The 23,034-nt window shown below is 44.8% G+C and overlaps 2 protein-coding genes across 2 annotated transcripts in view; one reads left to right on the top strand and one right to left on the bottom strand.

The window, feature by feature from the left end:
• The window catches only part of LOC119439895 (very long-chain specific acyl-CoA dehydrogenase, mitochondrial), a 444,311-nt gene that overhangs the window by 408,117 nt on the left and 13,160 nt on the right, over positions 1 to 23,034 (bottom strand). The window lies entirely within an intron of this gene.
• On the top strand, positions 17,230 to 21,029 carry LOC119441307 (putative nuclease HARBI1). Its single transcript, XM_037705930.2, has 4 exons — positions 17,230 to 18,706; positions 18,791 to 18,930; positions 19,097 to 19,265; positions 19,957 to 21,029. Exons 1-4 carry the CDS (start codon positions 18,296 to 18,298, stop codon positions 20,617 to 20,619), a joined length of 1,383 nt encoding a protein of 460 aa, XP_037561858.2. The 5' UTR covers positions 17,230 to 18,295; the 3' UTR covers positions 20,620 to 21,029.

Below are 23,034 nucleotides of genomic sequence, written 5' to 3'. Positions count from 1 at the left end.
TAGGTATCAAACTCACTGTAGCAAATATGATGTGCTGACAGGGTTATTATTTATCGTTTATTTGTTGTCCTATTGCAATGTTGACTGAATGTTGTCTATAAAATACTGCGTAGCATTCAGGATTGTTCTAGTGCACCTTAGTCACTATGTTCGATGGTTTATTGTTATTCTTGCAGTAACAAATTAATAAACCTTTTGCCTGCTTATCTCCTAATCGCACACAGCTGGGACAGCATTAGCAGCTTCAATATTTACAGCATTAAGTGAGATCATGCATTATTATTCACTGGAACTTGAAGGAGGTTTTTCCATGTGGGGATTCCTGCTGTTGAAATTAGTGCAAATTACATTGTGAAGAACACAATGCAAAATACGCAGAGTTGGAGAACACAGCACAAGAGCTGAATTGGCAACAAATGAAATCAATTTATTTTGTCATAATATCTAAGGAATACAGATGTTGAGGGCCATGTACGGCTTAACGAGGTCCATAGAACTTGGTGCTGGTGGACAGGAACATAACACAGAGGAAAAGTATTGCCTACCTTTATGAAACAAGAAAGGAAAAAAAATACTTGTGGAAAAACAACTCTCTGTTGAAATGAAGTGAAAGCTACATGGGCAGAGCTTCTGTGAAAATGTCTTACTGCGCCAAGTAATCTGGCAGCATTTGATGGCCTTTTTGGTTTCTTGGAACAGATACTGGAATCAACATAGCTTCCACATGGGACGATTTCGCATTTGCCCAAACGTGGTAATGTGGATGAGAAAAGCGGAAACAAAAGTGACATTTAACAAACACTGAGTGGTGTATTTTGTCTTATTTCTCTGTTGTAAATATGCTAATGTTTTCTCTTGCCCAGATTAAACTATTGCTGATGAGAATGTGGGACATTTTTCTGAAGTGCTCTTGCATGCACTTTGCCTCCGTAGATTGCCCTTCACTGGCACAGAAAGTTGTCCGAAAATATAGGATGAAATGTGTAACAAGAATTACCATTAGGGGTATCCAAACCGTGAATGGTAACTGAATTGAGCTAACTGTCTATGATACAGCGGTGAGAATTTGAACGTCAGCGACATTCTCTCCTTCCCCTAGTGCAGGCTAACCATCCGGGCTGTCCTGGTTGCCTTTCGTTTATCCAAATCAAGTACGAATATTGGAGAAAAACGACCTTTGCATATTGAATTGAATATTGAAAATTTTCTTTTCACTTGATAAAGGGATGCCTATTTACATTAATTAAATACATGCATGTAATACCGTTTGCAACTGGATGCCCATTCAGCTGAAGGAAGAGTTTGTAAATGAGCAACTAATGTTCTCAGTGACAGTAAAGCTCCAGCCTCACTGCAGGAAAAAGGCGTGCCGCCAATGGTAAAACTGACCGGAAGTGCGCCGCTGCGGCAGTCACGTGACGGCATGAAAATCTCACTTCTCTTTACTCAGCATGTAGGTGCAAGATGTCACGCGCTTTTTCCTTCGTTGGTGGACAGATCAGTGCCGTGTTTATGTTCTTCGGCCTTTGTTCTTAATGCGAGTCATGCCATATGACGATGTCATTGCCACTGTGACCATAATCATATTGGTCTGCCTCTGTCAGTTGCGGCGCCACCACTTTCAAAAGATGAGGAGAATGAGGTACTGGGTGTCGCCTCCTTGTATTCGGGGTCCATCTTGTCGTACAGAATCGGATATGGCACAGTGTCACCAAAGGCCTTTCTATTGGGACGTCTCGGTTTAGACTCATCATTGTAAAGAACAATCGCAAAGCATGACAACCAAAACAAGCGCCAACGAGAGCTGACACAAGCAGATGATAGTGCAAAACGAGTCATCTGGCTGACACCAGACGCGAGTCCAAATCAAGCGGTCGGGCGGTCGGGCTTGCTTTCCACAAGCAAGTCTCTGAAGGCGCCGCTCTCATTGGTCGCCTCCGTGCGTTGGCACTCCAAGATGATAGAGTCCTTATTACATGGTTGGCACCATTTAGTGCGTCAGCATCACGGGCAGTGTAAAGTATTCTAGCGCCATCTAGCTGTATATATTATGAATCTTGTGGAATTGCCAATTCTGCCTCTGTCATTAATGTGCTGGCAGAACATAAGTGGCCTTAAAATACTCCATTGAGGGGTACAGCCACTAATTGCCTTGAAATGTGAGGCAAGGTCTTAAATATATGTATGCTTGCTGAAATATGCCATGAAAACCATAATAGTTGTGACTAATAAAGTTGTGATTAGTGTGCTATGATTTATCATCAATAGACTTCGAATAATCTACAAAGACACCTAGCGTCCACATCTCACTCTCAAAAAGACTCTGGTTTCCTTTCATGTAGCCAAACTGTGCATCTCTTATTCTTTGGTGCTTTACAAGTGAAGGCAGCCCTGTTACAGTGAGGCTGTTATTGCGACTAGAACAGCTCGAAATGTACGCCAGTTTTAATGATTTCATTAAAAATCTAAATCACTCCCAAAGTCTCTATATTGAGGAAATGTGGGGATCATTAAGTGCATTGAGCAGGAAAATTTTGAAATGTCTGTGTCAATTAGAGGTGAAATGAAAATTGTTAAACCCTTGTTTTTGGCCAATTTAGAAGCATTATATGAAACGCTTAAAAATGTTTCTCAAAATCAGAACTTGTTTTGGCACATAAAAGCCCAGAAAGAAGAAAAATTTTTCTCTCTTCTGTGAGTGGACCATAAATGGCAGAGATTTCATATATTGGAAAAAGTGGCGCTATTCTGCAGGTGACGTGTGCTGAAAGTTTCAATTGTCTAGGGTAATTATGTGCTTTAATAATGATACCTGAGTACTTGTCTTTTTGCAATCTTTATGCTTTATACGCGGTGATATAATCTCGACCGGGTGAGGTGGGTCGTCACCGCAGGAATCAGGAAACGATGATGAAGGCGGGCATCGTGAGGATGAAAAATAGAAAAGATTGTAATCACTTCATTGGTACATAGTTTTGACTCTATCCGAGTCTCGAGCGGTTCTGATTAACACGGGGGCCAGGACGGCCTTAAATCCCCTCGTGGTGGCCGGCGTTTCCTTCGTGGAAGTCCTCTCTCCGGTGGTCAAGTTGACGACCTCCTCGCCCTCGGGTCCTCCTTCTTGGTAGCTCGCCGTTTTCGTCTGCTCCGTAGAGGTGAGAGCTCTCTCGGGGCTGAAGGGGATTATCTCGTCACGGGAAAAGCGCTGGGGCTTGCTTCCCACATTGGAGAGATACAGATTCCAGGTATAACCTGCCGATGACTCCTTCGGGGAACTTGTGGAAGTGTCAGACCTCTGTCGGGTGGTCAAGTTGGCGACCTCCTCTCCCTCGGGTCTTCCTTCTTGGTAGCTCGCTGTTTTCGTCTGCTCCGTAGAGGTCAGACGCTCTCTCGGGGATGAAAGAGGATTATCTCGTCACGGGAAAGGCGCTCGAGCTTGATTCCCACATTTCACAGGTGCAGTTCCAAGCCGATCATAACAGCCCGTCCACCGCCACAGGAGGTCTCGAAGGGGTTGCAGCATCCAAGCACCTCGAAGAGACCATAGACCCCGTGCCTCTGCTTTGTTTCGCCGTTCGTTCCAAGGCAGGCCAGGTGACACCCTCTGGAAATAGACCACGCCAAGCCCAAGGCACAGCAAACAGAGAGCACCCAACTAACCATGAGAACTGCCAGGTTCACACATTCTTCACGCAAAACCTTATCAGAATTAAACCTGCAGCCCTCGTTCGAGCTTCCCGAAAATTAACAAAAGGAAAAAACCCGACTTAAGTGCATTTTTCAATTAACCTAATACCTAACGTTTTTGTTTCTCGTGCCCGGGAAAGCCACAGTTACTGAGAGACCGAGAGTGCATTGAAATGCAGCAATAATGGGGTTAATCATGAGTTGAAAACTGAAGAACAAAACACATCCGCGAAAAGAAAAAAAAAAGAACGAAAGGGGCCCTTTACAACATTTTGCTTCACACAGGGAAGCTACGGCTGAGGCCATCCGCATTGGCATTGTCGCGTCCTTTCCTGTACCTGACATCAAAGCTATGCTCTTGCAGACTAAGGCTCCAGCGTAGCAGTCTGCCGTTCCTCGGGAACATATTCCTAAGCCACGTCAAAGGACAATGGTCAGTTTCCACTAGGAACCGTGATCCTGCCAGATAACATTGAAGCTTGTGTATTGCCCATACTAAGCAAGCGCACTCCTCGGAAGTACTATAGGCCTGTTTGCGGACAGTCAGCTTCCGGCTTACGAACACTACCGGGTGTTCCTCCCCGTTTTCACTTTTCTGACTGAGCACTGCACCCATGCCTCGATCACTAGCATCGCACTGCAGAATGAAAGGAAGATCATAAACAGGAGCTCTCAAGATGGGTTTGTCGGCTAAAGCGGCCTTTAACTTGAGGAAAGATTCGTCTTTTTGTTCGTTCCACACAATTTTCACTGGTTCATTCTTCCGTAAACTGTCCGTGAGGGGACTTGCGATTTCTGAAAAGTTACGGATGTAATGTTGATAATAGCCAGTTAGTCCCAAAAAGGAACGGACATCTGTTTTCGCCACTGGTCTAGGGTAATCGGATATGGCGGCTACTTTTATCTCAAGGGGGCGTCTGTAGCCACGTCCGACCTTGTGGCCTAAGTAGCTAACTTTGGCTTTTCCTAGTTGACATTTTTCGCCCTTCAGGGTCAAACCGGCCGCACGCAAACTCTCTAGCACATTCTTAAGGTGATGCAAATGGTCCTCCCAAGTAGGAGAGAAGACTGCGATGTCATCCAAGTAGGGAAGCGCGTAGTCCTGCATTCCTTTCAGAACCCGGTCCATAAGTCGTGAGAAACAAAACGGAGCGTTTTTCAATCCGAAAGTGAGGACAAGAGGCCGAAAGGTACCTAGAGGGGATGTAAAGGCGGCATAATGGCTAGCTTGCTCTGTCAGTGGTACCTGCCAGTAACCCCTCGTTAAGTCTAGCGTAGATACATATTCAGCCCTGCTGATGGTCTCCACCCGCTCTTCCAGATTAGGAATGGGGTAATTCTGATCTTTGGTTATGGCGTTTAGCCTACGGTAATCGATACAAGGCCTGGGGCTTTTCCCCGGAGCCTCAACCAGAATTAGCGGGGACGCGTATTCACTCTCAGAGGGAACAATTAACCCCAGCTCTAACATCCTCTGGATCTCGGTTTCCAAAATTTGCCTCTGCCTAGGTGAAACCCGGTAGGGCCTGCACTGAATGGGCACGTCCGATACCAGCTTAATATCATGCTCCATCAAGCTAGTTCTACCTGGCCGATCTAAAAAACAGTCTTCAAAGTTACCCACGAGCTCTCGCAGTTCGCTTCGCTGGCGTGGATTTAAATTTGGGTCTGCGCCTATGTCCGCGTATACTTTAGAAAGTGGAAGTTCCGTTGGCGGCATCGGATAAGCAAATTCTGTTTCCACTTCTTCGGGCGTATTTAGTGCGAGATGAACTATGGCTTCACGCTCTCGATATGGTTTCATTAGGTTCGTGTGGTATATCCTCAGCTCTTTACGTCTACCCGGTAATTTGATGGCATAGTTTGTGTCTGAGAGTTTCTCCATGACCTCCGCAGGTCCTTCCCAAAGGACGTCTAGCTTGTTTTTTCTGGACGCCGTTAGCAAAAGCACCTTATCTCCTACAGTGAAAGTCCGCTTCCGAGCGTTCCTATCATAGTATACTTTAGCTTTCATCTGGGCGGATTTCATGTTTGCCTCCACCAGCTCTTGACAAGATTGCAACCGCTCTAGGAGTTCCAATACATACTCAACAACTGTCGGGTCATCTCCGCGCCCTTCCCACGCCTCGCGCACCATTTGAAGCGGAGATCGAAGCGACCTCCCATAAACGAGCTCAGCTGGGCTGAATCCTGTGGCTTCATGCGGCACCGACCTCAAGGCAAACATAGTGGCCGCTAAGCATGCCTCCCAGTCCTTTCTTTGCTCGTAGCACAATGCCCGCAGTACCCTTTTCAGAACGGAGTGCCATGCTTCTACACTGTTGCTCTGTGGATGCCGCACCTTTCTAGGAAGGTGGTAGTAAGGGCGCTGGTGAATACGCTGCCCTGATCACTCTGTAATTCAGATGGGAAACCTAATCGGGAGAACACCGAGAGTAAGGCTTCAACTACCTCGACTGAATTTATTTCTTTTAGGGGAACGGCCTCCGGAAACTTCGTTGCGGGGCAAATCATTGTCAAAAGGTATTTGTACCCTGAACTCGTCACGGGAAGGGGTCCCACAATATCAACCACTAAGCGTTTGAAGGGTTCAGTGATTACGGGAACTAACTTCATAGGTGCTTTCCTCTTTTCGTGTGGCTTTCCCACTTTCTGACAAGCCTCGCACGTTTGGACATAATTTTCTACATCCTTGAAGCATCCCGGCCAATAAAATTTTCGCAGTAACCTGTCTTTAGTCTTCTTTATGCCTAAATGACCTGCCCAGCCGTTGCCATGGCACAGGTTGAGGATTGGAGCTCTGTATCTTGAGGGAACAACGAGCTGATCATACTGTACTCCCTTCGTGTCTTTGTACTGTCGGTACAAAAGACCAGCGCGACGCCGAAAAGTGATGTTTCTTCTGGCTATCCCCTCTTTCTCTAGTTCTTTCAGTTTGTCGAGGGACACATCACTCTGTTGTTCTGCCGCGAGTCCCTCTTTATCAACTCTCAGTAGGTCTAAAAAGCCTTCCGAATGTGGCAGTACGAAATTAGTCTCTAATTCCTCAGCTAGCCCTTGCGGCGATATTTCTACTGAGCCGCATGCCTCCTCGCTAGCCTTTTTCACTGCTTTCACTAGCTAGGGGCTGTGCTTCCTGAGTGTCTATGCCATGAGGCATATTTCTGGCTTCGCTGCCGTGTTTCATCTTTGCCGCGATCTCCTGAGCTTTGGAACGCGTGAGAGCTTGGACCGTATGGTCGCCAAAACTCAGACCCTTCTTCTTCAACAGCATCTCTGAGCGATTTGAAAACAAGTAGGGATAATGTTCGGACAGATTTTGTGATACTGCGGCTTCAGTCCTTAATAGTCCGAACGGCCCTTCAATATTCACGTTGGCTATGGGCAAGCAGACACTATTTTCCTCAACTACCTGCCGGATCCATGCACATTCCCCGGTGAAATCCTCAGGTTTCACGTACGCGGGGTGGACAATGTCCATTGTCGCAGCTGAGTCCCTAAGTACCTTACATGGTATTCCATTCACTACTAGGTCGCGAAGGTAGGGTGCTAAGAGCGCCAAGTTGTCGTCGTCACCATTCACAAAAGAAAAAACTATTCTAGGCTTCCGACAGCCGATCGCAAGGTGTCCAGGCTCCTGGCAACGGAAACAGACGACCGGTTTTGTAGCCTCCAATGCGCTTGTTGTTTTCTTTTCATCTTTCGCTGCGCTGTTATTCTGGCCTAAATTATCGGTCGGTACGTCTTTGGTCCCACTTCCAGCTTTCTCGTTGTGAAAAGGGCGCCTGTTTTCCTCTTTGCTGAATTTCGTCAATGGCCTGACGCGCGTTTTCTCTGATTCGCGACGTGCGGCGAATTCATCTGTTAGTACTGCGGCACGTTCTAAGTCCTTTTCGCCCGACCTATCTTGAATCCACAGGCGCATCTCTTCGCTCAAGGACCCATAAAACTGCTCCTTGCAGATTAGCTCCACAACCTTGTTGTGACAACCGAACGCATCTTCCCCTTTTAGCCACTCAATTAAATTGGCTTTCAGCTTATAACTGAAATCTTGAAAAGACTCGCCCGGTGTCCTAACTGCCTCCCGAAAACGGTGGCGGAAAGCCTCCGCTGAGAGCCGATATTTTCTTAGCAGCGCAGCTTTTACTTTCTGATAGTCCTCTGACTCGTCCTTCGTTAGCCTCGCAATTATTTCGGTTGCTTCGCCAGGAAGAACGGTCAGAATCTGTTGTGGCCAACTCTCTAGTGCCAACCCGTTTCTCTCGCAGGTTCGTTCAAAAGTAACGAGAAACAAACCCATGTCATCGTTCACCTTGTACGATGGCATGAGATCCCTTATCTTCACTCCTACTTCACCTGAACGTCTTTCATCTATTGAGAGGTTATTTGCTGATTGCCTGGCCATATCCCGCTGCACGTCTAGTTCTTTTAGCCTTATTTCGTGAGCTCTCTGTTCCTCGCGTTCCTTTCTTTCTGCAGCTTCCTTTTGATCAGCTCTCTGCCTTTCTTTTTCTTCTGCAGCGTTTTGTTCAGCTTTCTCAGCTTTTTGCCTTTCCCTCTCCTCTGCAGCGTTTTGTTGAGCTTTCTCAGCTCTTTGCCTTTCCTTCTCTTCTGCAGTGTTTTGCTCAGCTTTCTCAGCTCGTTTCTCTATCTCTTCCCATGCTTCTGAAATTTCGTCCTCAAGAGCCCCGCACTTCTCAATCGCCTCAATAAGCTGTGGCTTTCTCTGACTTTTCCCGACCTCAATTCCCAGCTCTTCACAAAGTAATAACAACTCTGGCTTTTTCCGTTTGCCCAAATCCATGGTCAATCCCGAACGAGGACTTTCTTACTCTGCTGTGACGTGAGGAAGCTTTCAACAGGAGCCTGCACGTACAGAAACTAATTCGCCGTTTTAGAAAACACACAAGCTAAAACCTGGCAAATTCTCAAAGAAAGTCAAGCGCTCACCATTCTGCTGAAGCCAGGACGAAGGGTGGAGTATCCCATTGCTGCCAACCAGCTGATATAATCTCGACCGGGTGAGGTGGGTCGTCACCGCAGGAATCGGGAGACGACGATGAAGGCGGGCATAGTGATGATGAAAAATAGAAAAGATTGTATTCACTTCATTGGTACATGGTTTTGACTCTATCCGAGTCTCGAGCGGTTCTGATTAACACGGGGGCCAGGACGGCCTTAAATCCCCTCGTGGTGGCCGGCGTTTCCTTCGTGGAAGTCCTCTCTCCGGTGGTCAAGTTGACGACCTCCTTGCCCTCGGGTCCTCCTTCTTGGTAGCTCGCCGTTTTCGTCTGCTTCGTAGAGGTGAGAGCTCTCTCGGGGCTGAAGGGGATTATCTCGTCACGGGAAAAGCGCTGGGGCTTGCTTCCCACATTGGAGAGATACAGATTCCAGGCATAACCTGCCGATGACTCCTTCGGGGAACTTGTGGAAGTGTCAGACCTCTGTCGGGCGGTCAAGTTGGCGACCTTCTCTCCCTCGGGTCTTCCTTCTTGGTAGCTCGCTGTTTTCGTCTGCTCCGTAGAGGTCAGACGCTCTCTCGGGGATGAAAGAGGATTATCTCGTCACGGGAAAGGCGCTCGAGCTTGATTCCCACATTTCACAGGTGCAGTTCCAAGCCGATCATAACAGCGGCATGTAGTTGCTGTTCCCCACTTTCCTTGCTGAACTGTGCAAGGAAAGTTATTGAAAACACGAGCAGTGTGGATATTGGTCTGTAGTATGAAAGCTCATCTACATCACCACCCTTATGTGAAACAAATACTATAGGTTCCTGTGGCTTCTTGGGGAACTCCCCCTCCCCAAAACAAGATTAAAAACATGCTCTAACACAATGTTCAAGGCTTCTTGAACTGGTCGCATTTGCAAACAATCAGCGTCACAGCAGTTGCTACTTTATAGCAATGCTGAGGCATCAATTATTTCAGCTAAACTAGTTGGAGCTATAAATGCACTATCTTTTGTCAGAGCACCCAATAATGGCAGGTCATATCATATGATCATTGGTACTTGACGTACGTCAAATAATCATTGAAAGTGTTATTCGAGTCTACTTTGGAAATAGTTTGGCCATCTGAAATTATGTCGTAGACATTTGGTTTTTCATCCCTTTGACAGCTGAGAATTTCATTTAGGATTTTTTATGCAAGAACCACTTTTCCATTACATTCACATTTAACAGGCTCTGTAAACTTACTGCCTTCTTTTGCAGTGTGGTTATTAATGGTAAGGTTATTAATCTTATTTAACTCTTAAAGAGTTGAAATGTGTTTTCACTTTTGTTATTTATGAAGACATTGTACATTTGTAAAGCTACTGGTGCCAGACTCAATCTCCGACACACCTATTATGTAGATTCCATATTCAGGCGTCTGTGGCAGTGTGTGGCTGGAGGGAGGGTAGTCTCAGTTGTGTTTGTCAGACGGGGTCTGGTCTGCCACTAGTGTCGGGCCGCCGCTGAACTTTATTGAAGCATCAGTGTAGGTCTGGTCTGCCACTGGTCTTTATCCCCATTTCACGCCAAGAACAGTCCCTCTAAAATGGGGGTGAGACCACAAAGCTTCTTTCACACTTGGCACAACCACTATCCCTTCCCTAAAATAAGTTTAGATCCCACATTAGCTTGTCTGCTACTTTTATGTTGTCTTCGTGCTTCTGTGCTACGAAATAGCTCTAAAAAAATTTTTTTGGGCTGATATCCACTGTAGACAAGTTTGTTTTTGTCCCGCTGTCTTTAAATCCAACAACTGCAGCAAGGTTGACCATGTGAGTGGAATGTGGGATCTTAGCAAAATAATGCCCATTTATAACAGAACAATCTATTGACGTACTGGTGAGAGAACCTATAAGGGGGCCATTTGGACTGAAAATGGGGAGTGGGCAGCAGCAGTCCAGTGCTGGCTGTGTTGTGGCTGTTTTATTACTCCAGTTAAGGTGTGATGATAAAAGAAACCAGCAGGCACGCAGCGTTAATGCACGCAAAAAGACGAGATGCGCCTTAGTGTGCCTTTGCTTTCAGCCTGTTCATTCTTAGCATGGACATGTGAGATGCTGATGTGCACTGCTTCTTGTTTTTCAGTCATGTTGCATGACTATTTCTACCATGTTCTGTAAAACTTGTTGGGTTTATAATGCTTAGGAAAAAGATACTGCACAAAAAACAGCCAAGCTCGAGAGGGCACTTGTACTCCTGTACCATATTTGCGCTTGTACCATGTTCTTGAGCATTCTGTTTTCTTGTGCTCACTTTCATTCCATTTCCATGAAGGTTACCTAGATGGGAGACGTGCAGTGTTTTATTTATTTATTTTATTTATTTAACAATACTGCCGATCTCACAAGAGATCATAGCAGGGAGGGCATACATATGAATTCGAAAGAAGTACAATCAAGTCATTTGTACAATGCAGAACACTGAAGTAAACACTACATGAAGATCAGGAGTAACAATACGACAAGTAGCAATGCGACAAATCACGACATGGCTACAAATTAGGACAATTACAATGGTAGCGTGTGCAATGATGCAATCAGGTTATTGAAACACAAAATCCGGGAACAGGTTAAAAAAAAAATGACAGAAATTGCTCAGCCTGTACATCTATTTCCACCATAGTTAGGAACATATCTAAAGATGAAGCGTTAGTAATGCAAGGACTAAGTTGGTTCCATTCCCTTATGGTTTGAGGGAAGTATGAATATTTGAAGCAATTTGAGTTGGAAATGTATTCATTAAGTGTTTGATAGTGCCTGTAACGTGTTGATCTAGAACGATTGTATGAAATTAGTCTAGACGTGTCAATGTTTATGTCACCATGGATTGACTGAAACAAAAACTTTAGTCTTGCTAGTTTTGCCCGACTTTGCAGTGTTAATAACCCAGCTTTCTTTAGTAATTCAGTCGGAGAATCTGTTACCTTGTATTTATTATATATGAACCTTACTGCCTTCCTCTGCACCCCCTCCATTTTTGCTTTAAGTTCCTTTGTGTAGGGGAACCAAACAATATTGGCGTATTCTAGCACTGGTCTAACAAGCATTTTGTAAGCCAACAGCTTCGTATCTGGGGGTGCAAGAAAAAGGCGTCTTCTCAAAAAGAAAAGCCGCTTTAATGCACTTGAAGTTACATTGTTAACGTGGGTTTTCCATCGAAGATCATGCTTTACAGTGACGCCCAAATATTTATGCTCAAATACACGTGTGAGAGGTGTGTCGTTAATAACGTAAATAAAATCAGATATTTGTTTCTTTCTAGTTACGGTAAGTGTTACAGATTTTTTAGCATTTAGGATCATCTGCCACTTCTGACACCAAGAGAAGACAGATTCTAGGGCATTGTTTAGTATATGGTGGTCATCATCGGAATTAATTTCACGGTATAAAATACAATCGTCAGCGAATAGACGGATGTTAACATGTAATCTGGAAGGCAAATCGTTTATGTATATTAGAAATAAAACAGGGCCCAATACACTGCCCTGGGGCACTCCCGATGTAACAGGTGCAAAAGTGGAATCTTCGTTATGATAATGGACAAACTGTGAACGGTCAGTCAGATAGTTTTCTATCCATTTAACAATTGGGCTTTCTCCTAGTGTACACTGAAGCTTCCTAATTAGTTTTTTGTGTGGTACACAATCAAAAGCCTTGGAGTAGTCCAATAAAATTAAGTCTGTTTGTCTTCTATTATCTAGACTTTGTGATATGTCGTGTGTTAGTTCTAGTAGCTGAGTGACTGTTGAGAGACCGCGTCGGAAACCGTGTTGATATGCAGAAAGAATAGATTCCTGTTCTAGGTATGTGTTTATGTGTTTAAGTACTGCGTGTTCGAGAAGTTTGCATATGGTCGAGGTTAAGGAAATGGGCCTGAAATTAGATACCTCTGATGTGCTACCAGATTTATGCACGGGGATGATTTTAGCAGTTTTCCACTCGGCAGGAAGTGAGCACGTTATTAATGATTTATTAAAGATGTGGCACAGATATTTAGCATTCCACTCAGCATATCTCTTAAGAAATAGATTAGGTATATTATCGGGTCCAATCGCTTTCTTCGTGTCAATATTTAACAAAAGGTTTAACAGGCCTGGTTCTGTGATTGTGAGCGGCTCGATAGGCGTTCGGCTACTTGGTACTACGTGCGGAAGTTTTCCATCATCGAGGTTAAATACTGACTGAAAATAACTGTTAAAGGGATTTGCGGAGTTTCCATTATCACTGGAAGCGGCGGGGCTGTCATGGTGTTTAGGGTTAAGGTAATGCCAAAATTTATGTGGCGCGCTTTTCAAAAAGTTAGGAAGAGTTTTAGAAAAATAGGTTTCCTTAGCTGCCTTAATTTTTTATTTCATATTTGTAATTGAGCGTATGTCTGTTTACGTGCATAGGCTTTAGCTTGAGGGCTTTACGTAGCCGTTTTACTTTTCGTTTAGCTTGGATTATTTCGCGTGTTATCCATGGATTTGTTATTTTTCTTTTTTTCGTCTTGATTGGCACGTAATTTTGAAGGCTGAAAAATAAAATGTCTGTGTATTTTTTCCACAAAGCGTCTATATCTATGGAAACGTCCATAGTAAGCTCTTAAAAGGTAGCATATTCAAAACTGAGATGGCCGATAATACTGACGTCATCAGCATTTGAAAAATCATAAAACGTACTACACTTTTCAACGACATGAATAGGGGTTTCTGTGTGGACGGTGCAATGTGTTATTTCGTGGTCCGATATGCCTTGCAGAATTTTTAACTTTATGTTTTCAAGTGGAAAGTGATGACTGAGAAATATCAGATCAAGAATATTTGATGTAGTTCCCTTAGTGCGTGTGGGCTGGGTGACTACCTGATTCAGGTTAAAATGCAACATCATATCACTGATTATTTCAGAGGACATCGATGGAAAGTGCATGGCTTTCCAATCAATATCGGGTTTGGAATATGTGATTTCTAATTAAAGTGAATGTTTAATATCCATAGGTGCCTTATAAAACATTTAAATATGGCTGAAATAAAGGTGGGTCAAATTAAGAAAAATTTATCATATTTTGTGCACGTACACAACACACCTTAGATGGAGGTCAATGGTGCATTGCACATACTTTTTTCATAATCTAGTGTTCAGACCACTTGTTTGCAAACCTGTACTAGCTACCTCTTCTAACCCCATGCTTACACCCCACCATTTCCATGAGCTGGAAACAAAGGCACAGTGTATAAACAGCTTTCTGCAGGAGAAGTTTCGTACATTGGGCAAATGGGTGGCAATGTTCTGGAACTGGAGGGCAGTGTTGGTGCTGGGAGCAACCATCTGCATGTTGCGCCATTCAAGAGAGAAAAAAAATGTGGGCAGCTTGCACTAGTGGTGCAAAGCTGGAGTAAACAGCGGAGCTGGTGATCGACCTAGTTTCTTCCTGGTTTTACTAGGCTTGGCTAAGTGCGGCTAGGCACGGTGTTCCGAATCAGCTCGCCGCCGACGCGCAGATTCTTGCTTGGCCGCGGCGCTTTATCTTTCCGGTGATGTCACGGCCAAGCTGCGCCTCCACACTTGCCGGGGCGTGCCTAGTCGAAACCTGCTGAGCCGCCGCCAGAAGCGCCGGCGGCAGTCACGGACACTGCACGTGTTTGGCGCGAACGCGGGGAAACGTGGACGGCGTTGGCAGCAGCTCTGTGCATTGCCTCGTTGGTGCTGCTACAATTTCTTTCTCTCGCTCTCATTTTCTCTTTCTCTCTCCCAAGCATAGCACGTGCCATGCACATGCTCTCCTTAACGTTCTTGTCAAGGCAAGATGTGTACAGCACGGAGAGGCGAAGCACATGCCGCTCCGCGAGGTGGTTGCTAGGCAACGCGCGATGACGTCATTGCCAGGCGCCGTTTTTGGTTCGCACGATGCGGCCTAACCAAGAGCTTAAACAGCTTCGCTGTTAAAAAGGTTTTCTAGCAACACAGCCCTGTGCAACTGGCGATGCTCAGGGCCACATGCTATGTGGCCACCAATAACCTGCAGCCACATGGTCAAACTTGGTGCATTAAGGATTGCGTGGTGCTGCGGCAAAGAGAAATTTATGACGAGTTGCCTATATGATTTGGCTGTCACTGTAAAGCATAGTTTGCTTGCTTGACTGTAGTCGGCATATTTGTGTTGTGTTCCTTGCTTTCAGCATGTGAAAGTGATTGTGGTGTGACACCTGTGTGCTTCATTTATAGTGCTCTTCCTTTCTTTGCAGACGCCCAAGAATGAAGCCAGGTAAGCAGAAAACCTGTGTACACCAGGAATTCCCACAGTATAGACATTTTCGTAATTTTGTGAACATGAAGAAAATGCATTGCATTCGCATAAACACAGCATTACATATATTATGAAGAGCATAACTAGACCAACAACAATTTCTACTCTTTGCTGAACACCACAGTGCCCCTAGTCTTAGCAGTGCAGTGTACCAACAAGGCCAAGTATCCAAGTCCTATTCAAGCATTGTTATGGTGTCGCTCACTGCTGGTGCGTCAAACAAAATCTCAAATGAGTATATAAACTATCCAAGCAGTCTTTTCAAAGCTGCAGGGCTGGTGATTGTCTTAAGTTTTCTCATTAACAGCATTTAAATAGCACCTAAGCAGATGATGCTGGTTAGCAGATATGACGCAATTCCCAGAACATAACCTCCGAGATGCTCAGCATGCCGTGGGCACTCGCAGAGGTCATGCCCTAGCGCTGCGGTGTTTCTCAATGTTTAGGGTTCTGTGCGAGTTCTGAAAAATGGTAATAACAGAATTTGTTTGCGTTCATTCTTGGAATCGTTTCATGACGCATCCACTCATATTTCAAATGTAAAATTTTGCTGGGAGGCAACTGTACCAATTGCTTTTTTTTGTCAAATACTGTTTTCTTTCTTTTTTTTAAATAAACTTGTATCTAGGCCCCTACCATTATTGCTGATAGGCTACGTGGCTCGGCTGGCACTAGTAGCAAGAATGGTTTAGACGCTGATTAGATAAAATGTGCTAATTAACTTCTAATGACTAATTTTAGAGCATATGTAATCGAAAATTGAAGCTGGGGAGTAGTGCATTCATGTCTGCTTAGAAGTAATTTTATAATTAGCACCACTTTTGAGATATGCGACCTTAAAATGTGGTATGAAATACGTAGGCATTCCAGTTCAGCTTCCCAAAAGCAAGCCTCTAAAAGTTGTTCAGGATGGTCTTAACTGGAGTGCCGAGGCATTTTTTGAACAGATATGTGGGGATGTTTTAGTTAATTAGTGAAATTATTGATGGAATTCTTGCTGCTAATCTGTCCACCTAGCTATGTAGCCTATCTGCAAAAATGGAAGGGGCTAGATATGAGTTTCTTTTAGAAAAAAGTGTTTGCATAAAAAAGAAACATCTGATGTCTACATTTTCTAAAACTTAACCTTTTACACAGTCCAAAATTGTAAGTTGGCCTTGAACAGACACGTTGATTTATATTAGGAGCATGCATATTGAAATGAGCGAGTTTTAAACTTGTTTGAATAAAATTTTCTGGTTGATGCTGTGTTGCAGTCTGTGAGCACCGGTAGACATTTAAATTGCTTTCACTCATGGGTGGGTGAAGGGTTTGATGGACCTTTGCCAAACGAGGGAGTGGAACTTGCAGGTTCCAAAGGCGAGTCTTGGCCTCTCAGCTTCTTCAAGGATGCCACCAAGGCCTCCCCTGCCAAGCAGCTCACAATAGGCGGCATATCGGGATGGTGAGTGTGAGGTCATTTTGTGCATGCACTCTGGCAGACCCAAAGCAGAGGCTATAGCAAGTCGAATGACAGAAACACAATAGATGCCTGCTGGCATCAGTTTGAATATGTTGACATGTCACTAGTATACAAGTCCCTGTCATAATCCAGTGGCTGCTGGTGATATGTTACAAAAGCCCAGCTGTCACATGATTCTCGTTGGCATGAATCAGACAGCGAGCAGATAAATCCACAAGACACCTTTATAATTCACAAACAAACTTATCCTTAACTACCTTAACTATCTACAAATTATATACAACACAAAATCTTGCATAAAGTTTTAACCCACACCGCAATAAAGAGTAAGTCCAAGATTTTATTTATTTATTTCATAATACCCCTAAAGGCCCCCGAAGGGGTATTACATAGGGGGAACGGATACATGAAAAAATGCGAGCTTTGCGCGTTACCGAAAAAAAAAGAAAAAAAATTATACATAAGTACGACGACTAGAAAAATACACAAATAAAACAGTATACGAAATAGATAAGTCGAGTAAAAATCACAGAGAAAATACAAAACTGTCTGAAAAACAAATTAAGGGCATAAAATATATCTAATGTACAAGAAGCAATACGAGGTCTTGCTGGAAACTGCGTCAGTTGTCATCTTAACAAGTTAATAAGACATGAATACACTTATACAATGTATAAGATATTTATAGATGGTTCGCTGGCGTTGCCACCTAGTCGTCGCTGGCTCTGATGTCAGCTCAGCTGCGCCAGTCCGAGGGTGAGGACCAATGCGCTTAGGTCGCCAGGCCTACACTGCTAGACTTGCGTAGCAGAGCGCAGCTGCGGTTGTCCCTGGTGTTGAGCCCGCTCGGCTCTCCATAACCCTGTCCGGTCTCCAGCTTGTCGTCCCAACGCCTAGTTGGGCTGTTTCCTTCTGCTATATGTCCTTATCTCCTGTTGGCCCCGTAACTCCTTGTGTGCTTTTTTGCTTTGTGTTCATTCATTGGTTCGGTTCTTTTCTCTTTCATTGGCCACTTAATTATTTTCCCGCACCTTCTTTCTCCGACACCTCATGCATTCTTGGTGTTCTTTTTCCATGTCATTTTCCCCCCCTTTATTTCTCCTCGTGGCTTCTTTCTCTTTATCCTCTTCTTTCCCGTGTTACTGCTTTGAACTGGTTGAGCAGCAACTGCTGCATCTAAGTGCCTGGTGCACATTGAATGTACAAGAAAAACTGCAGCGTTAGGCCACTTGACAAGCAGGTGGCAAGCAATTAGTGTGTACCGATGCAAAGCGTTTTCCCAAGCAAGAGGGTTATTCTTTAAACTGGGGCGAAACTTTGGAAGGTGGTATATAAGAATTCCAATCAGGAGTACCATATAAACTGGATTATAGGCCGAGTGCGAATATATGTCGACCCTCTGTCTTTAGGTGAAAAAAAGAGAAAACAACTAAAAATCTCCGAAATGCATTTATTTTTGAAATGGCACCGTTCACCCACCATCGGAGCTGTAGTCTCGTTCATCAGAACTCGCAGCACTGTCCTCGGAAGACGACCGTTTTTTGCTGGCTGATTTGAGTCCAGCTTCTCCTGATACACTGGCAGCGACGTTCCCGCAGGAAGTCTGCGAGTGTGCTGTGGGTGAACTGCACTTTAGCAGCTTGCCTTCCTGCGCTCTCCAGGTAACGCACGCTTTTTTTCCGAAACTGGCGCACACATTGTCGTTCACTTCGGCAAGGTTCCCATAGGTTACCAGACGACGACTAGTATTCGGCTAAAGACCGCTATATAATGTTGAATTCCAATGGCGGAGTCGGAGCAAGTTTTTCTGCTCGTTTCGGAGCAAGTTTGTTCCAATGGCAGAGTGAGGGCGGGAGCAAAGTGTTCCAATGAGAGAGTCGGAGTGGATTCAGAGCGGGAGTCACTCTGTGGAGCAGAAAAAGATGCTCTGCCAAAATCGGTGGAGTGGACCGGAACTCTGCGTGACGTATTTCCTTTACCACGTTTCTCTGCTGGGGGTCGCCACCGGTCGCGACTCGCGAGTTGTGGTGGTAATGGCGGACGACATGAACGGCTCGGCTAGTTCGGCAAAGCATGCGGCATTGCTTATGCTACTCGACAGCGACAGCTCCGAGTCGGAAAGCTCAAGTTCCGACACGAGCGATTACTCGGATAGTGACAGCGACGCTGAAACTGCCGCTTACGAGCGGGAATTCGACAGGATGTTCCGCATTCCCGCGAAGAGGCCCAAAATAGTCGGCTTCATCGAGGACGTCGTGCGGCAGTACTCGGACGATGAGGTAAAGAAAAAAAAAGAAAGGAAAGCATCATACTCAAGGTTTAACACGTTGCGGTGCTTTCCTTTCTGTTTCTTTTTTTTTCAGTTCCGAAGGCACTTCAGGCTAGCTCGACCTGTGGCTGAAAAGTTGATCGCCGAGTTTGCTGCGTCGTCTATGTGCCCTTCGAGCACACATGGAGGGGTTCCAGCAAAATCTGCGGAAACGCACATCTTGTCGTTTATCTGGTGAGTTCTCGCCTTTATTTCTATGCACCTGCCAAATGAACACCGATAAATGAAACGCGAGGGCGTCGGATGCCTGCATAAAAATGCATTTGACTGCGAGCTCGTTGCTTGCACTGCAGTGTAGTCTGAAGCTGCTTTTCCGCATGCGTGTTATCCCACTGCGCAGGTACGCGGCCAACAAAACGTGCATGAGAAACGTGGCAAGCCGGTTCGACTTGTCAGAAAGCTCTGTTCACCGAATCCTCCATAGAGTAGCGGATTTCCTCCTGACCCTGGGACCATCGTTGATAAAGTTTCCTGCTGACCTGGAGAACCTCACTAGAAGTTTTGAGAAGGTTTGTTGTGATTTGCTTTACCTATAAGGAACAATGATATCGCCCAGCCAAGTTTTATTGATGATATCGCAACATCACTGTGCACGTTTTTTTTTTTTTTTTTGCTATTTCAAGCTCTATAATGCACTATGCATTATAGAGCTGGACCTTCATGAAAACGTCATAGCTTGTGATGATAACACTCAGAATTTCTGCCAGTGGTGGACGAAACATTCAACCTAAAGTATCTCCTGGGATCACAGCAAATTCCTTTCATAGGAATGATGCTGCATACTTTGTCATCACCCACAACAGTAGATTTCTGTTCATATTTCCGGGTGTACGATGCGATATAGACCATGTCTGCTTTTGCGAGAAGGTTCTCATTACGTGCTTCAACTCGCTTAAGGGAAGAACATACACAGGCTTTGTTTTCTTTTCTCTAACATTTTGTTTAGTAAAAAAATGAAGTGGATAGTAAAAAACGTAATATGTTGTGTGCACGGCAGTGCATGCTACCTTCAGTACTTCTCAAAGTTGCATTTGGTTTCTTTAACATGAAATAAATGGTGCTGTGCCATGAAGGGTATGCTGTTAATGGGAGTTAATGGGTATGAGCACCAGTATTTCCTGTTAAAACTCATTGCAAATGATCATTTTCTGTTCAGACATGGATGATATCGCTCAATACAAGTGTATGACTTGCTTGCAGGTGTCTGGAATGCCTGATGTTATTGGTTGCATAGATGGATCCTACATCAAGATACAGTGCCCGGACAAGAAGGTTGCTTCAACATATTGTAACAGGCACCACTACCTTTCACTGACACTGCAAGCCGTCTGCGATGACAAAAGACGCTTCCTTGATGCATTCATTGGAAGCTCAAGCAAAATGCATGATTCCCATGTGTTCAGCTTGTCGCCACTTTCAAAGAAAATCTCTGCCGTATGTCAGGGGTCTTTCCATCTTTTAGGGGACGCAGCGTATCCACTGCGGGAATACCTGTTGACACCCTACCGGGATTATGGTGCTTTGACAAAACAGCAAAAAGGATTTAATTATAAGTTTTCAGCCACAAGAGTGCTCATCGAAAATGCATTTAGCAACCTCAAAAAGCGCTTCAGACAGCTGATGTATCTTGAGCTCCGCACTATTCAGTGGCTCAATAAGTTCATCATAAGCTGCTGCATTCTCCACAACTTGTGCATCGAGTATGGTGATGTAGAGCCAGATGATGATGATTATGAACAAGTACCCAATGATGTACAGTGGCAGAACTGCAGTGATAATCACATTGACAAATCTGGTGAAGAGCGAGCACTGCGCAGGCTTGGGGAAATTAAGCGCACGAAAGTCTTGGCAAAGTTCCTGTAGAAAAATTGTGGGCACTAAACCATCCTGCTCCAAAGTGTACTTTTCCTCTAGCTTCAAAACACCATAAGCCCTAAATGGATTCTGCTGCAAACTCCTCGTTTCCTTGAGCTTCAAAACACCAAAAGCCACTTTAATAACAGCACTAGGCTTTACGTGCGTAATCATGCAATGATGGTATGACATTCTTTGTAGCTCTGTAATTACCTGGATGTAAACGCAAGAACCACTAGCTCCGAACCATTGGAGCTGGTGCATCGAAATAAAGCTGCAGCAAGCTGGTGAATCAAAAAGTCCATGCAGTAGTTGGGGGCTGCGGTATGTGTACTAACGCGCAGCCCCCTTTAAATACACAAGCACACGTTTGGCACTATACACTTTTATTTTAACATGCTGACATTCACACTGGAATTTTTTTATTCGCCCTCAAGGCCAAGAGCCCGGCTTAAAAGCATCATTTTTTCGGCGTGTTGCTTCGCTTTTTCTTGGCGAATACTCTCTTTGTACTCTTGCCTCTGTTGGTGGCGCTTCTCTCTTTGCTGTTCCCGTGCAGCTCGTTTTTTTTCTTTTTCTTCTTGAAGTTTTGACATCTCTTCAAAAAAAACTTGCATCTCAAGCATTCTGGAACCCGAGGGCTTAGGCTTTTTGGCCACGGGTTCCTCTGTAAATGCCTGGCTCGGCGCTAGGCTTGCCGACTCCTGGCTGGTCGACACTTGGCTGGTCGATGCCTGGCTGGTCGACGCCTGGCTGGTTGACGCTTGGCTGGCCGACGCCTGGCTGGCTGGCCTCTTTACAGCAACAATGCCAGAGCTGTCCCTCAGCTCTTCGGGCTCGAGGCTGTCGTCTAGCCAGCATATTCTCGCTATTTCGTCTTCAAACGGCACATCACACGGGGAATTCCCAGATTTCTTATTGTGTGCTGTAGCGCTTCTTTTCCTTCGCATGACCGTCTTATAGCGGCTACAGCACTGCTCACCGGTTTTGGGAATTCCCAGTGCCTCTGATATGTTTGCTGCAATGCGGGCGAACATTGCCTTTTTATTTTTGAATTTTTTCATCGGACCAATATCTGCAAAATACTGCTCATAGTAGTCTAGTAACAGTTTGGTTTCTCCGGCTGTTCATTCACAGCCTGTACCTGCAAACAAAAAGTGCATGAGGTAGTTCTAGAGGTGTCACACCTGCATATCCCAAAGAAACAGACTTGAATTCCTTAAATTACTTTACACCAACAATTTATCCCTTGAACCATCTGAACATTCATCGCAGTTATCGACCAGAACTACACGCCACCGCAGACATGATGCATGGTTTAACCCCTTACTTTGCAAGAACAAACACATATAAGTTTTCTTTTTTTCCTCGAACTGTAACCGAATGGAATACTATGATTGAGTCCACTTCCTAATCTTGTATTGTCATTGCTGTGTTTGCTTTATCAATCTGATTTTCATTGTATGTACCATATGTCACCCTCCCTGCTTGGACCACGTGTCCGCAGTATTTAATAAATAAAAATATAAAATAAAATGTACTCACTGCGTTGCTCATTCTTTTGGCTGTGTTCCGGCACTGTTGATGGGAAAAACCAAATGAAATATTATTCATTGCGCTGTATTAAAATAGGTGGCATATATGAAGCGACATAACCACAAACAAGTTGTGTTCGGTGACATGTTGCAGTACATTGAACCACCACGTGCATTTCATGCAACTACGTAAGCAATTAGGTTAAGCCATGTCAGACTTCCTAACACACCTTAACAAAACAATAACTCGATGTTTGCTGCGCTACCTCATCTCAACACGAAATTTCGAATAATTTCATGTAAACATGCACGGTGACGTTCAAGTTAAATATTTGCTCAACACATTACACACGCTCAGCATGATGCAACGTTCCTGAGCAGGTGGCTGTTAATGAAAATTTCAGCACTGTCTTACAGTGACGCTTGAGGAAAAGCAATTTGCTGATTTCTCTGGCAATGAGACCAATTCGAAAATTGGATGCACTTACCGTCCTGACCTAGATAACAGTACGACCCCATTTGGCAGCAGAATATGCCCTCACACTGATACCTCTGCTAAAATTTCGTGGGAGACAAATTCTCAGGCACGTGACACTGATTCATTGCTTCTTCGCGACATATAAAGGTAGACAACTGCTCCAGCGCCACGATGCTGCTTCGTGCAAATACAGCGGCGCCGCGCGCAAGTTTACGTTTGGCTGTAAGGACACTATAGTCCGACATAGCGTAGACGCGCGAGCGCGCTCAGCACGGCGACGCTGCGACAGCGAAATTGCAGCACTCTATAGTGCAGCGCGAGGCGCGGCCGATGTATCCGGCGTACCCCAGCAGCAGCCGGCATCGAGATGCGAAATGCTGCATTTCGCGCCGGCCTCGTCACCAAAAATGC

This window comes from Dermacentor silvarum, chromosome 2 (genome assembly GCF_013339745.2).
Source record: "Dermacentor silvarum isolate Dsil-2018 chromosome 2, BIME_Dsil_1.4, whole genome shotgun sequence".
Lineage (NCBI taxonomy): Eukaryota > Metazoa > Arthropoda > Arachnida > Ixodida > Ixodidae > Dermacentor > Dermacentor silvarum.
Note: the sequence above shows the minus strand (reverse complement) of the source record. Positions and strands in the feature narration are given on the sequence as shown.

Coding starts and splice junctions, on each gene's coding strand:
- LOC119441307 (XM_037705930.2), top strand. CDS start 18,296: ATGAGAGAGTCGGAGTGGATTCAGAGCGGGAGTCACTCTGTGGAGCAG. Junction 18,931..19,096: donor CACATCTTGTCGTTTATCTG/GTGAGTTCTCGC, acceptor CCCACTGCGCAG/GTACGCGGCCAACAAAACGT. Junction 19,266..19,956: donor TCACTAGAAGTTTTGAGAAG/GTTTGTTGTGAT, acceptor ACTTGCTTGCAG/GTGTCTGGAATGCCTGATGT.